This window comes from Elgaria multicarinata, chromosome 9, assembly GCF_023053635.1.
Source record: "Elgaria multicarinata webbii isolate HBS135686 ecotype San Diego chromosome 9, rElgMul1.1.pri, whole genome shotgun sequence".
NCBI classification, from domain to species: Eukaryota; Metazoa; Chordata; class Lepidosauria; order Squamata; family Anguidae; genus Elgaria; species Elgaria multicarinata.
In genome coordinates this window covers 34,668,463-34,685,410 of record NC_086179.1, presented here as the reverse complement: position 1 = coordinate 34,685,410, position 16,948 = coordinate 34,668,463, and the positions used below count along the sequence as shown (strand labels likewise).

Below are 16,948 nucleotides of genomic sequence, written 5' to 3'. Positions count from 1 at the left end.
GAGTCCTACTTTAGTCAATCCGGGAAGATGTTATGCATCCCCTTGGGTTGAGATCTCCCCATCCTGGCATATCTGCTGGCTACTCCATGATATTTTAGAAAGTCTGAAAAGAAAAAAGGTGATAAAAATCTGTAGATAAGGCAAAGGGAAATTGCAAAGCCCTGTGAGGTTTTTCTTCCTTTCGAATCTACATGATGTGCTGTGATGTAATGCATTAACAATTGAGGTGACACATTGCATATTTCATAATTACCAGGTCGGAGTAGCCAACACTATAGACAAGTCTGAAACCGTAGATTTGGGAAAGAGAAAGTGGTGTGTGTATAAACATTCGTGGTTATATGGCAGAGTTGAGGCTGAAATGTCTTTCTCTATGCAAAATGCCTTCAAATTAAACGGGGCATGGTCTATGGCAGCCAGAAAGTCTCCACTCTCGTTTTGTTGTTTTTAAGAAAGTTTCTTACCAGGCCTTTCATTGTTGCAGAAAAGTTTCTTTCCCAAAGGTCATTAGCACCTATTGAAAGTTCCTAAAGCAAGAGGGCCCTTAGGTAGATTTCAGAATAAGTTATTTCCCTCTAGAGCAATGGAGGTCTACACGTGGAGCAACCATTTGCATGAACACCCATATCTACAGTTGATCCCTAGCAGCTGGCTGGCTGCACATCCCCATTTCTGCCACCATTTTTGTGCTACTTATTTCCTGGATGTAGAAGCTGGATGAGGGCCTATTGAGTAGAATGGAACCCTTCCTTGTCCTTTGCATTACGCTCGACTCAAAGGTCTTGATTCTTTCTGCCATTCTTTCATATTCTTGCTACTCTATCAGAAATCTGATAGAGATATCTGATATCTATCAGATATCAGATATCTGGAATTTTCTGTGCTGAAAAAATCAAAATGAAAATGAAAGATATGTGGAATTCATTCAGAGTGCAAATTTTATCACATTAAGCCCATCTCTGACCACAGTGCTGTGAACCTACAATAAAAAAAACCTCACCAGAAACCATCAGAAGACAAGACACACTGGATCATGCTCTATATGGCTGAGGAATCTGTGACTCTCCATTGTCCCTAACTATTGGACATTGTAGCTGAGGATGATGGATATTGAAGTCCAACAACATTTGCAGAGGCACGAGTTCACCAACTCACTCTAGGGCTCAGGAGATCCCTGCAATTAAATGACAGAATCTTTTCCAAAGTGTGTTAATATAGCAAATCAAAGCCAGGAAAGAGGTCAGAGGGTGATTTTCAGAATTTTATGTTCAGAACCAACGCTGACAGCAAGGAAATGTCTCGAAACCCAAGGATTGCATCGGCAGAATGAGAGCAGTAGTCAAGATCAAATTCATGAAAGTGGCCTCTGCAATCGCTAGGCTCATAGTAGCAAGAACAGCTTCTGACCTTCAGATAATCGGGGTGGGGGGTGGGGAATGCAGGCATGCTGGAATAAAAATGAAGTCCTTGGGAGAGAAGCACTTGGATCGCTTGGCTGTCCTCTGCACAGACTCAGGAATCAAGGTATAAAAGATTATTATTAGGGATGTGCTCCGCTTCTCCTCGAACCGGAGAAGCAGGAGCGGAGCGGAGGGCTTCGCCTACCCTTAAGGCGGAGGCGAAGAGGATTGGGGGGCCAGTGGAGCGTTGCGAAGAGGATCGAGGTGAAGGCGGATCCGGAGCTCCGCCAGAAAGGTAAGTGGGGTTTACCGGGCGCTGTCGCTGTCGCTCATGCGGCGACAGCGGCAGGGCCCGGTAACCCCCCCCTCCTCTTTCTTACCTGCATCCGTCAGCGGTCCCTCAGCTTCTTCAATTGAGCCCGCGGCTCAACCAGGAAGTCTAGGCCGCACTTGCGGCCCAGACTTCCTGGTTGAGCCGCGGGCTCAATTGAAGAAGCCGAGGGACCGCGGACGGACGCAGGTAAGGCCCCCCTCCCTCTTGGTCTCTGCAGGTAAGGGAGAGGAGGGAGGGGGGCCTTACCTGGCGCCACTCCCCTCCACTGCGGAGCTCCGATTCGGAGTTGGAGCTCCGCGGCGAAGAGGAGCGGACTATGGGCGGAGCGGGCTGATCCGAAATTTTCGGATCGGCCCGTGGGGCGGAGCGGGGGGTCCGTGCACACCCCTAATTATTATATCTATGGAATCAGACTGATGGCCCAGTGACCTCCAGTGGTTTTTGAAACCAGCTGCTCAGAGAGTTTCCCAGTCTTGCTAGTTGCAAAGGTTCCCTGTCATGTGGTAATATGAGGCGATCACTGCGGGAGATAGATTTTGGGTGCCAGGGTAGTTGCAGGGAGAGCGTGTGTGAACAATCTGATTTATCCAGCACAATTGACAGTAGTGCGCTTGTTTAGCCCCCATTCATTTCAGTGAGGCTCACACAGGAAAACCTGGTGGGTTGTGCATTATGGTGACATTGAACATAAGAGCCATGCTGGATCAGACCAAGGGTCCATCTAGTCCAGCACTCTGTTCACACCGTGGCCAACCAGCTGTCGACCAGGGATCCACAAGCAGGACATGGTGCAACTGCACCCTCCTACCCATGTTCCCCAGCAACTGGTGCATATAGGCGTACTGCCTCTCTACTGGGGGTAGCACATAGCCATCAGGACTAGTAGCCATTGATAGCCTTCTCCAGGAATTTATCCAACCCCCTTTTAAAGCCATCCAAGTTGGTGGCCATCACTTGGACTTACGGTAGCAAATTCCATAGTTTAACTATGTGCTGTGTAAAGAAGTCCTTTTATTTGTCCCAAATCCCCCACCAATCAGCTTCATGGGATGACCCCGGGTTCTAGTATTATGGGAGAGGGAGAAAATGTTTCCCTATCCACATTCTCCACACCATGCATAATGTTGTAACCCTCTATCATGTCTCCCCTTAACCTTTTTTCCAAGCTAAACAATCCCAGCTGTTGTAACCTTCCATCATAGGGGAGGTGCTCCAGCCCCTTAATCATTTTAGTTGCCCTTTTCTGCACTTTTTCCAGCTGTATAATATCTTTTTAGGTGTGGTGACCAGAACTGTACACAGTATTTGAAGTGTGGTGGTACCATAGGTTCATATAAAGGCAATACGATACTGGCAGTTTTATTCTCAATTCCTTCTGTAATAATGCCTAACATGGCGTTTTCCTTCTTTACATTGGATTTTTCAGAAGGGGATGGTAGGATCCCATGCTGCCAGTTCTCCCTTTAAGCACAGGAATGGAGATCCCTCGGCCCTCCAGATGTTGAATTTCAACTCCCAGCAGTCCCAATCAGCATGACCAGTGGTCGGGGATAATGGGAGTTGTAGTTCAACATCTAGAGGGCCACAGCCCCCCCTTCTTTAGATTATATTTTCAGGTAAAAGGGACAGAAAAGTGGAGAGAGGCAGGGCACATGATTAACACAGGAGGTAAAGAGGAGGCCGCAAGGCCTTTGTTCACTACTTCGGGTCAGTGAACTGGCTCGGAATGTAAAATTCCTCCTCTTCCTCCTACCCAAGATAATAACCAGGCTATTGTTTAATTCTGAGTTCCAGCAGAAGTAAGTCAACATTTCTTATAATATCTTACCAGTGGATCTGTTCCTTGCTTCCAACCACAGCTTCCGATAAACCCATTGATCACACAAAACAAAACTGTTGAGAGGCTGTAACTGCCAAAGAAACAAACATTAAGTCCAACTTTCAGGATCTTATCTCCCACCCAATTTAAATGTGAACTGGAGCGCTAAAGAAGTACACATCAGCACAGTACTGTATACATTTGGTGACTTGTTTAATAAAGGGCCCCTTCACTGGGTGCACGAAGCATTCACACGTACCAGGGAAGGGATCCAAGGCGGGAACAATCTATAATAATAAAAGAGGGTGTCTGTGGCCCTGTTCACCCATCAGTGCCATGTTGCCAAGACGCCTGAAACCTGGAACTTGACATGCAGACAAAGGGGGACACCAGAGCTGTGCACCCAGGGACTATTTTTTAAACACAATAATTTAAATGTAAATGTGTCCATGTGATTGAAGCCTGCAGGAACATCTTCAGCCGCTATGGGCAGACTTCACTAGCCAGCACATAGCTTTGCAGCCAATACAGTTTGAATCCATGGGAGATTAGTAGGACATACATAGCTATATGCCTGCCCCCTTCTCCTTGCTGTGGGGCAGCCGCTCTCAAGGAAACAGAGTAGACAGATCACTCCCTTAGAGGGGTGCACCATGGCAGGGCCATGCCGACAGGTGCCAGTGGGCATGCTTTCAGATGGGGCAGGCAGAAATTGTCCAATTCTGACAACTAAGTTCACTTGAAGACTTTGCTGTATCAAGCTAAGGGCTATTCCAAGCCTTGCGAAGCCAGGTCTGTTCGCTAGTTTAAAATATCAAGCCTGCTGCATGGCATTCCACATGGTTAAATACTTGCTCATCCAGCATCACATTTAAATTGGACCCAGTTTTGTTCCTCTTCCAGGCTCTGCATTATCTCCTGCTCGAAACACCAATCTTAACCCAAATCCTATCAAGAAGAATTCTCTGATCTGACTCAGTGTTTTAGCCAGCCAGCTACACCATCCTCCTGAATCTGTCATAGCAGCTGAGCCTGGAGATGGGAATCAAAGACAATGTCGCTCCACAGAGACTTCACCAGCAGTTCAACAATTGGACTGTGTTGACGCGGCTGCATGCTCTGAATTCCTTCAGCTTCGGCTGGTGCCAGGCACAGGCGCTGAAGAAGCCTGGCCTTCCTCCCGCTGCAAAGAGCAACTGGTCTGATTCCTTTCCAGGAGGTCAACTGGAGTGAGTGGAGGGAATCTGCCCTAACCCTTTAGCAACTTTCAAGACTCAGGCTGGCAGCTGGCTCAAGTATGCAGCACATGATCCGTGCATTCCAGGCAATTTAACAGGAAGTGTTAACAGGTGCAAGATGCAGAACATCCAAAGTTCACTACTGTGCAAAGGGCACTTCTTGCACTATTGTTTTAATTGTTGCTACAAACCCAACATGTAGCTCTTGAACACATCACAGGGAGCTCCCAAATCACTGCAACGCCTTGTAGACTGCACATGACGTAGGAGACTCACATTGCCTGGCTCTTTTGTGTCACATGGCTCCAACTCAGGGGTAGGCAAACCTTTTGGCCCTGAGGGGAGCCTCCCCCCCCCCATCTCAGCATAAAGTGATGGGGAGGTTTAAACTTCTCCCACCCTAAGACCACTGTTTCAGCAGAGAAACAGTGATTTCAGCAACACTAGGATTGCTGAGGGGTAGGAAAAGTGAAAGCCTTTCCCAGCCCACGGTGATCGCCCCTAAGAATGGGTTACCAGTTGGGCAATGGGGAAAAGGAGATGTTGCTTCCTAACTTTGGTGGTTGCACCCAGCCAAATACAGTAGACATGTGTGCCTGTAACCCTAACATCCTTCAGATGTTTATCCCCTCCATCCTCCAAGCAACTCAAGGTAACATACATGCGTTATCCCACTTTGTCTTAACAACAAACCTGCAAAGTAGGTCAGACAGAGAGACTGCAACTAGCTCAATCACACATTAAGCTTTACGGTTGAGCAGGAATTTGAATTTAGGTCTCTTCAGTTTAAGTCCAATATTCCATTCACTATACTACACCCTGCCTGGCAGAGACAACATTGCTGTGAAGTGAGCATGAATTTGTTTAGTACTGGAATCACATGCTACTTCCAAAGCCTTCACTATCTAGGACAAGTCACTTTCCTCTCTTTACTTGCAAAACAGCTGTTTTTCACAAGTGGCAGGCCAAAGAAATTAGCACTTTTGCAAGAAAAAAAAGGTTTATGGCTACCATCTTATGTCATTTACCGAGAAGGAGGTCCAACTAAACAAAAGATCCACTTCCAAGCAAATATGCATAACATTTAGGCTGCAATTATAAACATGCTTACTTGGAAGCAAGTTCCACTGAAATATATAGTTCTGACTTCCAAATTATAGTTATAAAAATTGTGCATCTATTTTCCAATGTAACACATTTCGAAATAAGCTCCACCAACATTTCTGGGGCTTAGAATTAAAGAGATGTGATTATGATGGGTGCTAAAGAGAACTCTTCCGTTTCGTTTATAATTGGATAGGAAAAATGCTGCTTTTGAAGACTCAGAATGCCATATTTCTTGTTGGCATAATCACTTACGTGGAAGATGGAGCCTTGGCAAAAAACTGCAGGTTACAGGACCAGCCTTCCACATTAAAAGTGATTACAAAATAGGAGGATCCTTTGTTTCTACATGGATCCTTTGAGGGGCTTCTTAATACTGCAGATGTGTTGGATCTACTTTGTTTTTTACTTGAACTCCAAGATCCAACAAACAAAGCCAGGTGCAAAAGGCATGTACTTGGAATTTAAAGAACTGGGGTCGGAGCACATCCTGAACACAGGAATTTGTTTTCTGTACCAAAATTGAACTGACTGTCCTTTCACATAAAAATCCACTCCTGGTTACCCCAAGCTTTCTTCACTTCAGCAGCCTAATTTGGGTAAAGTCAGGTCCATGTTGTTGTTAAAATTGGGAATCAAAACATCAGTTCGATCTACTGCAAATCACCCAGAGATCTACCTGTAAATCCCAATCAGCTTTCTGTCCATCCCTGCCATAATGTATGTTGTGGACAAATGCAATCATATTCCCTCTTGTCTGTCACTATGAAGCTATAGATCTGAACAGATATGGTCAGGCCAACTTTTTACTTCTTTCAGGAAAGTTCATTACATTGAAGTCTGAGAACCATCACTTAAGTACTTACGTCTTGCATATTACATAAATTTCTGGCACCTATCCATATACTCCTGTTAGAGAATTTCCCGGTTTAATGCATACGATCTTCATTCAGATCATGACTTGCAAATGACTGCCATCAATTGCCAATTAATACCAGTAACAAAGGCTACTACAAGAATGCTAGTTTAGCAACTAGAGGTTTTAAGTCTTCTCCAACTGTATGTTTTATTAGTAGTTACTGCATGCATTCTGCATAAAAACACTCCGCAGCAAGTGGGTGGAAATACGTGCAGTTACTTTGCAGAATATTCTGTGTGCAAGACCCAGATTCTCCATGGATCTTATTTTTTGTGTGTGCAATGGTCAGGGAGGCAGAAGACAGGTTGGAGTACTGATAGTGAGAGAAACAAGCACAAAGAACACACAGCTGTGTGTTCAAAAGGAACAGAGGGAGCAAGCACACACTGACACTTGGGATGCCAAATTATGAGCAAGGTAATTTTCCATTATTCAGTAAACCACTAAAGAGATGGATAAGATTATATTTCTCTCCTTCAGGGTTTGCTATTTATGTGTGAACACAGCTCATCACAAGACACTACCCATAAGGCGCAAATGTTTTCCCCCAAAAGGTGCTAACCTCAAATTGAGTCTATGGATGAAAGCTATTTGCAGCATAGCTGCACATACTTGCTCCTGCTGGGGGGAAGATTGAAGGGGTTTGGCACAAACAAATTGCTTGTGTTCTTTCCATAACGTTGTCCTGTCTGTGCAATGAGCCTTTCACAACACCTGCTGTTCTCACTCATACACTGAAAGTTGTAGTGTAAGATGCATGTAGAAATATAGGCTTACGCTTTGTGCGGCTACTCCCAAGTAAGTGTGCACAGGACTGCAGTCTAAATTTCTTTTATTTCATACAAAGGAACCCCGAAAGACCCTTTAACAGCTGCCTTACTGTTACCTTTTCCATTGTACTTTTTTTTTTAAAAAAAGGGACCAGAAAATCAACATCAGTTTCAGTATAATTGGTAAAGCCAATAAAATCTGGATGATATTTGGTGATGTAAATTTTCATTATATTAATTCACTACCATTATATATTTAACAAAAAGGACTCTTAGTGGCAGTGTAGTCATGGAAACTTAGCAATATCTAGATTGAGATTTGCATGATACTGTCAAGTAAAACTCAAAGCCACAGGGCATGACAGAAATGCCTAGGACACACCTAGCTGATTCCCTTCTTCCTTTCCAGTACACAACAAGCCAGGTCCCCTTGATATGCTGTAATGCAACAGGGGGAAGGGCATAGATCCAAATTTGTCTTTGTTTTTGAGCCCAGCATGCAAAGAATGCCTTTTAAAGTAGTGGTGAACAGCTGCGTTTGAGTTCTCATGGGTGCCCGTCAACCACCCCTATGCACCTCCCGCAGAGTGAAAGGGCCCGTGCCCCACAGGCTTAGCTAGGATTTCAAAGGAAGCTGGAAGACCGGCCACCTCTCCTCGAAGGGACAAATGAATTATAACTCCAGAGACGCACAGACATTTGACTCATTTAATTAGATTTCTTAGTCCTTCGTGTGAGCTCAGCCATCTGCTATCCAAGTAAAAACTGCAGAGCGCAATAGAAAATTCCAGGATTCTTAGCTCATCTCTCCTCTTGCCCTCTGAACACAAAAAGCTAGGCAGCTTGACAACTGCTTCAAAGAGACTTTCAAGGTCTCTGGCCCATCTTCTTCAGAGTACGATTTAGCTGAAAGAGACAGACAATTACAAGAGAATTTAGGATATGGACACACCCACCCCTATTTTCATGTCTCTGCCCCAAGTATGCATTTCACAATCAAGAGTTTGCACACCCAACTAGAATGAGGAGCGCAGTTAAGTAAGAAAGTTAAATCGAACCCACTTAAAAACACCAGGTGGAGAGATTCGAGATCAGACCACTGACAAGTTTCCAACAGTAGGTACAAGTTGCAAAAGATTTCAAGCATGTTTAGCCCTCTTAACAGAAATCTGAATATCGCAGTACTATCTTCCCCTCCAATTCATTCACCAAATCTTTTATTATTCTGTGCTAAACATTCAGTTTCTTTCATATACCAAGCATTCAAAACACCTTTAACTGTCTGTATCTTTATTCTTATATTTGAAAGTAATGGTGTGGTGTGTGCACACACCCCTCCGCCAGCCTCATAGCCATAGGTGACCAGGAATTGCATGTAGGCAAGTAAAGAAGCTGGTAAGGGAGGAATGGACCATTTTATCCTTCCTCTGTGCCCAGCACAGAAACCAAGGACGCTTCTCAAGGAGAGACACCACTGTTCCTCCACACCTTGCATAGAAATGCAGCTCTCCTACCTTCAGGTGCCCCACCCCCGGGCAAGCTAGTAACTTTTCAGGGCTGCTCCAGGTGGTGCCATCTAGTACCTAAAAGGGTATTCTTTTACCCATGATCCCATATATACTGCTTGTCAATTCAACTCAAATACAGCAGGCACTGATGATGGTGTGCTTTCGATGATTATTAAACCTTACTTGTTTACCCACGCGGTCTCCCATCTAAGTACTACATAGGCTTGACCCTGCTTAGCTTCTGAGATCAGGCGAGATCGGGTGTGTGCAGCGTGGTATGGCTGTAGGCTACTTGTTTACGCAGGCTTTTCCCAACCTTTAGCTTGACTTAATATTGTTGCACTTACAGAACGATATATTGCTTTATAAGTGAAGTGGTATCTAACTATTTTCCAAATAAATAAATGCCCCTGAAAAGAGCGCAAGGGCCACTCTTGCACACAGAGCTTTCATTCCCGGTGATGCAGTGACCTCTGCAGGAGAGCTGGAGCAGCCATGCTACGTTTCCCCTTGCAGGATGTGCGACCTTTGGGGAACTCCCACATCTCGCAGGAAGATGGCAGCAACCCCAGATATTGTGTTACACTGTCGGAGGCAGGCAAAAACTTGTTTGTTTTGGCAGGCTTTTGGAAATACTCATTCAAATACCCATTCAACATTTCACCCACCCCCTCCCCAAACCCTGGCTGAAAGGGTGCAGAAGGAAAGGGAAACCCTGCTGTACTTCACACCACCAGGTTTCTGGAAACGATGTATATTTTCTATATTTTTCAGGAAGTTTCTCCTGCTCATTCAGCCACCGGCTTACCTCCTCAAACTTATGGATCTGGCGGATGAAGAAGTCCCCATAGCGGCGAGCAACCTTTGTGTCCGCAATGTGGATCATGTCCTGCCAAAAGATAGGCAAAAGTGAGCAACAGCCCAGAATTGCTAACAGCAAACTGCTGGGCATTAGAGGTTTCCTCCAGCCTAGAATTAGGCTTATTTTTCAAATTGTCTTCCTGAAAACTAAAAAAAAAACCCAGAAGCCTGCCGGTTAATAAGCCCCTGTGCTTTAACCAATGTTGTACCTACGTGAGAGAGGACCTTGTCCTTGTATTCACCTGTCTCCCTAGGACCTTTGTCTTCATTTTTTTAAAAATATAAGAACAAGGTTCCATGTAAGCTATTTGATTTTCTTATGCAGATCTGTCTGCCATCTGCAGAGTAACTGCAACCAAGCAGAGGAGACTGGAAATGGGTTTGATTATGGTGTAGGTGCACGTACTCTCCATTCAATATGACTTATTTGTGGGAGAGGAATTGTTTGGGAGGCTATTAAGGATAGTTGAATTGGGTGGGGGAGAATGCAACTCCCTCGGGCAGGAATAACAGCAGCTGATATCTTCCCCCTTTAGTGGTTCTTTGAGACAGGAAGCTGATGGTGTGGTAAGATAATGCACCTCCTGTTGCAGGTGGCGCTACAAATCAAAAAGGCGTGCCGTGTGTGTGCTTGTGCAAGCCTCTTACTCCTGCCCTTCCCTAAAGTTTGTTCCCACCCCAGGACCCCCAGATAGAGAGTTCATTCCTACCAGAGACTCAACTGCTACCTAAAGATGGGCATTCTAGGAACTAGGAAACCTGACTAGCCTGGATAACATGAGCATCTCCTAAAGCAGGGGTGTTGACCCATAAGCCCGTGGGCCAAATCCAGCCAGTTTGGGGTCCTAATCCAGCCCTCTGGGGTTCTGCAGGTGGCCACCCCCCCTTCCCCACATCACTAGGCGATTCCTGCTTTTTCACCTTGACTGTGGTTTTGCAGCTTTTGCGCATTACCCCACTCACCCACCCCATTCGGAAAGGTTGAAATGCCTCTCCTGCTTTAAGCTAAATTGCGCTGGTATTTTCGGCCCCGCCCACCACTGGAATGCCCCCTGCCCCCAGCTTCTCTGAGATTAAACCCGGCCCTCGGTGCTCGACACCCTTGTCCGAAAGGGACGGAGAGAAGCGAACCGAGCAGGCAGACCTTGTCAATGTAGAAGTCCACCTCGGAAGCGGACTGGAACTCCCCATCCAAGGCAGAGATGCCGCTTGTCCAGACCAGGTTCTTCATCTTGTGTTTGAAGACCAGCAACTGGATGCGGAACTCCTGCTCGGTGAGGTCCAAGAAGCCGGCCAGCTTGGCGACAGGCATGGTGGTGTAGAGCTTCAGGAAGCTGCGGATGGTAGAAAGCTGGGCTTGCTGCTGGACCTCATCGGCAAAGACCTTCAGCTGCTGCAGGAAAGGCTCCTTATGGTAGTTGGGGTGCACGTTGTCATAGTTGGGCACCACGGGTGAGAGGAACTTGGGGCAGGAATAGCTGAAGAGCTCCTCGTACACTTGGGGGTCACCCTTCTGCATACGCAGCATCTTGTCCCCATACTTCTCCCGGAGCTGCAGGTGGATGCTTTCATCGATGCGCATAGGGTACATGGTGAGAGCAATGGCCAGAAGGGCGTGCATCTGCTCATTTTGTTTGTTGATCTGCAACACGAAGGAATCTCGTTAGGAACGTTCAATCTGCTCATAAGAACTAATGCAGCGGAGTGGCGAAAAGAACAAGCAGAGGAAGTGACTATTCAGATCTCACCTCTGCCGCGAGTTCACAGGGAGCCTTCCCAGAGGCAAAGACGAGCGCAGCACACAGCCTGAGCCCCCGGTATTAAATTGAAAGAGTCCAAGGACCATTACACTCCACGGACAAAGATAGTGGTATCACTTTAGCCCTGCATTTCTATGGTGAACGGTCTCTATGCCCTTGCATTAATAATTACAATGTACAAAGCTAGTGTACAAAGCCCTAAACAACTGGAGACCAGAATACCCAAAAGAGCACCTTCAACCGTACCAATGTGAGGTCATGCTCCTGGTGGTTCCACATGGACTTTTGGCCTGACTGGAGGCCACCAGGAGGAGAGCCTTCAGTGTGGTGGCCCCTTCTCTTTGGAACTCCCTGCCCCTGGAACTCAGGCAGGTGCCAACACTAGTCTGCTTCCCGCGCCTCCTATTGGTCATTTGTTTTAAATCGAACAATTTTAATTTGCTGTTTTTAATCTTTCTTTTTTTATTTTATTTTCTACTTTATTTATTACATTTTTATACCACCCAATAGCCGAAGCTCTCTGGGTGGTTCACAAAAATTAAAACCATGAAAAACGTAAAAACAACCAACAATTTAAAAACACAAATACAAAATACAATATAAGAAGCACAACCAGGATAAAACCACACAGCAAAATTTGTTATCGGTTAAAATATGAGATTAAAACAGCAAAGTTTAAATTTAAGTTAAATTAAGTGTTAAAATACTGAGAAAATGAAAAGGTCTTCAGCTGGCGATGGAAGGAAAACAGTGTAGGCACCAAGCAAACCTCTCTGGGGAGCCTGTTCCACAACAGTTGTTTCATTCCTTCGTGCACTGCTCCAGAATCTATTTTAGATATGGAGCGGTATTATAAATATCAAAAATAAATAAAGATTGGTAACCGGTTCAATATAATATTGGAAATGGCAATAAGGAGTGTCTTGGGGCCACAGCCTCTTGGGCTGGATGTACACTACTGCTTATAACGGTTTATAATGGTTATGACAACTGTTAAGGTCCAATACACATTACATATAACGTTTTCATACTGTTTTAAAAGTGTTATATCCTGCTTGGTGTAGATCGGGCCTAGGTCATTTAAAGCCCTGTACCAGGACACCCCATCTATTCTCAATCTCCATTCCTCCCCTCCCCTCCCTGCCACACCAATTCCCCCCTTCCCCACAAAAGCCCAAAGCCTTTAGATTTTTTGAGTGCTGAACTTTGAAAGCACACCTGCAAGGAAACCGATCTATAGCGCTGAGTGGCCAGGGTTAAGAATGAAGCCAAAAAGAATGCAAGTAAAGGAATGTTGTTGTTGTTTTTACGAAGGCTAATATGCCTCCGTGGAAAAGTACACCAAAAGATCCATAAACTGTGATACCGCCCAGAGAGCTTCAGCTATTGGGTGGTATAAAAATGTAATAAATAAATAAATAAATAAATACCCAATACTGACTCGTTGGTTTTAGGGCTCCAGAGAGGACGCTCAACTCATTAATAGAGAGGACAAAGCTTTGGGCAGATCAGAACTAAAGAACTGTTGCAGCAGTTAGGAGCCAATTTTGAAAACAACTTTGAGAGAGTGGAAGGTGGTAGTGGGGAGGTTGGAATCACACACAGCATCACAGCTGGTATCATTGCAGAGCAGAGGATGTAGGCAAAGTAACAAGAGACAAGGGCAGTTTAGCAAAAGAAAGCCTTGAAGGTGAAGACTAAAGTTTGATGTATCTGGGGCAGACAATGAGGAGCCAGGGAGAAACTGGTTCCTAAAAGATTTAATCAGTTACATCTGGATGAGTTTGGTGGATGATGTGGGTGCCAAGAAGGTCAGTAAGTGTGTGACTTACTCACTATAAAATGTTTGCAAGTTTTTAACAATCTGGTTTGAAAACTGGAGTCTAGAAGAAACATAAAGACGCAGTCCTATACATGCTTGTCTTGAGGCCAGTTAAATACAGTGGGGCTTACTTCTGAGTAGTCATGGCTAGAACTGTGCTGTAAGCAGGGCAGTATGTTTGGGAAGAAAGAATCAAACCCTCAGCAAAGGAATAAGGAACAGATGACTTTGCAAAGACAACGGTTCACCAAGTTACACAGGGGCACCATGGCTTCCGGACAGCTTACCATCTCGTACTTATAGGTTGTCCTCTGGAACATGCTTTTAGTCCTCTGAATATACAGGAGGATATTAGCAAAGACACGGATGGCATCTTGGTAGCGTCGCATCATGAGGTATGCAAAGCCCACATAGTAATAGGTAGTGACCTGGCATTCTGGCACTCGTGAATACATACTCTGAGAACGGGATGGAAGAGAAAAGATGGTAAGTGAGAAGTTAGGAAAGAACTCTTTTCAGTCACTAGTAAGAACAACTTTCTTCCAAATGATATGGTGGAAGGGCCTGACTCCAAATTCCTTCCATTAGAAAGGTGCGGTCACTGGCGGATAGGAACAGGGGCTTCTCTGTGGTAGCCCTGAAATGGAACACCTTCATGTTATCTTTTTAAACCACCTTAAGGCTTAATACATTATGTAATTTAACAGTTTCCAGAGAGATCTTGTGGCACCTTAAAGACTAACAAATGTATTACTGAATGTAAATAAAATATAACTTGAACACACTTTTTTAAAAAAAATCCTAAGAGGGAAGGGATACGCCTACTTTCCCTGTCATCTTGCAAGCACACATGCTTAATAGTTCTAAAGACCAGACATTGTGTTGAGAATTAAGCATAATTGCACACAGAGGCTAACAATACAATACATCTATGGGTGTTCCCCCCCACCCGCCAATGTATACCACCTGGACAAGAATGACAAAAGCTGTAAAGAACCGTGAAGATAAGCAGCAGCAACTCTGCTATACCAGGCTGTCCAATTTGAGCACAACACATTACAACCCAAATGGAACTTAAGCACAATTGATTCTCCCAATACAATCCACATACTTTATTTGGAACCAGATTCTCAAGGTTTAGGTTTTCTAAAAGCAACAAATAGCACAGCAGCAGGGGGAAAGATATGGTTGGAAGGCAATAGGTAGTGTTTGAGGATGACTAGGTGGGAGGTCCTATTTATAAAGTTGTCCCCTCTGGAACACGCTGTTAATCCTCTGAATGGTATTGGTGAAGATGCAACGCCTACACAATACAATCGCATTATGAAAGATGCAAACCCCACACAATGATGCGTGAAGTATCACCCAGGTACTCCAGAACACAAACTCTGCAAATGAAAGAAAATGACTGGACAGAGTCACCTAAAATAGTAACACCCTTGAAGAGACTCTTTGCATATTTTCAAATGCAGGTCCTCCAATGGTGAGAGCATAAGCATGCTGGAATTCTCAAGAATCCAAAATTTTGAGTCATACATTAGACTCCACATGTAACTGAAGACAAATGACCTTGCGCAACATTCACTGTTTACACAAACTGACTAAGCAGAAATATGGGAACAAAGATTCTATATTTGATACGCATGACAGCAGAGAACTACATCTGGATCTCATCAGGTACACAAACCAGAGTACTCAACAGTGAATATTAAAAATATCCCAGCACAGACAACCTTCCTTACAAGGGTGGCTCTCTTTTAATTCTATGGCAGTTCCGTTACCTTCTTGTTAAGCTCAATGTTCTCCAGAACCTTGATGGCTTGATAGTAATCTCCCAACAGCGAATGGAGGCGCAACAGACCCACGAGACTGAAATATCCCAACATCTTGTACAGGGAATGGCGGCCATACTCCCCAGCCACACTCTCGGGGTCACCTAAGGGGGGGAAATGAAATTTGAATGGAGCCCTGAGCATTCTACAGCAGAACAGGGAAGAGGACAGTAGGTGCAACCTTCGACATGTCATCTTGGTTCATGATGAGACTGAAACAGTTCAGACTTTCCATATAGAAACAGTTACGGGATAACAGATGAATTGGACTGAACCAAATCAATAGAGGCTTGATAAAGTAGGCAAAGGTTCAAACAACACTAACAGGAATATGCCAGAGGATTTAAGATATTACTGTTCCACTGAGGCATTAGAGGCATCAACTCCTCCAGTCCGGACAAACAACTGTTACCCACATTAATCAATTTGGAATAACTACCAACCTTGGGTTTGAACTAACAATCACTACATCACCTATTAGTACACACAGTGAGTAACATGAAAGATTTAATGTTAACGTGAAAGATTCCATCTTAACCTATCCTTTTGTATGCATGTTAAGAGAACCAACAGACTGATCTAGGTTTACTCAGAAGGCAGATCCAATAATTTCACAATCGGCTTATTTTCAATTACATGTGCAAGGAATTGCAACCCAAGGCTACAATCCTAAACACACTTAATAGGGAGTTAATCACACTGAACTCAGTAAAACGTACTTCTCAGTAAACATGCTGAAGAATGCATTGTACGTGCATTGAGATGGAAATAAGCCATATTACATGATCTTGAGAACGCAACTCATATACTCATAACACAGAGTTTCTTCCAATTTACACACCAACTAAGCCCAAACATTAGATTTAACTCCATTTAGCTCTGGGTAAACAAAAGTGAATGGGGAAAATTTAGCTCAACAGGATTGTGGACTAAAAGTACCTACCAAAGTGTTAAGAGGTGAAGTACCTCTCATAGCCTTTCAGTCCTGGGATTCTGAGGAGTTAACAAAGATCCCAAGAACAAAATCGCAACAATTGCTGTTATTTGTAGAATATATACACACACAGCTCATATGCAAGGCAATGTACATTTTATAGCCACCCTAAGTTTTCAGTCAGGCTGGAACGCAGGGATTAAGGTCATTTATTGTTTTTAAACATCCATATCCTTTGCCTCCTTACCTCCGCTAGTGTAGACCTCTAGCTGCCGATTGATGTTGGATTTGTCCACCAGGGAGTGCAACACATTGAGAACACTGTGGACGTTCCAGATTTTGGGATTGGAACGCAAGAAATCAATCTCTTCCTCAGACTTCTTGGCTGTCTTGCAGCGGTACTGACTGAAGGACTGGAACTGTGAAAGGATATAGAGGAAGGCATGAGAGAAAATGAAGCCAGTAAGCATCCCACTTTCGATACTTTGTGAACAAACATAGACTAAAAATCCCAGATGAATAATCAAATAGTAGTTACCTAGAGCAAGGATGGGGGAAGTGGGGTGGAGGGAGGCAATTCATTAATGTATGTGCATGAATGCAAGAAGCCTACACATGGTAGGCAAATAACAAAAAAATTTAAGATT

General features: G+C 44.4%; 1 protein-coding gene across 3 annotated transcripts in view; it reads right to left on the bottom strand.

Annotated features, from left to right (window-relative positions):
- Positions 1–8,278: 8,278 nt before the first annotated feature.
- The window catches only part of EIF3L (eukaryotic translation initiation factor 3 subunit L), a 128,164-nt gene continuing 119,494 nt past the window's right edge, over positions 8,279–16,948 (bottom strand). For all 3 annotated transcript variants that reach the window (XM_063133510.1, XM_063133509.1, XM_063133511.1), the window contains 6 exons: positions 16,549–16,720; positions 15,317–15,471; positions 13,823–13,993; positions 11,098–11,595; positions 9,901–9,981; positions 8,279–8,490 (listed from right to left, as the gene is read on the bottom strand). In XM_063133510.1, coding sequence (XP_062989580.1) covers positions 8,452–8,490; positions 9,901–9,981; positions 11,098–11,595; positions 13,823–13,993; positions 15,317–15,471; positions 16,549–16,720 — 1,116 coding nt within the window. In that variant the 3' untranslated portion in view covers positions 8,279–8,451. The remainder of the gene's footprint in view (positions 8,491–9,900; positions 9,982–11,097; positions 11,596–13,822; positions 13,994–15,316; positions 15,472–16,548; positions 16,721–16,948) is intronic.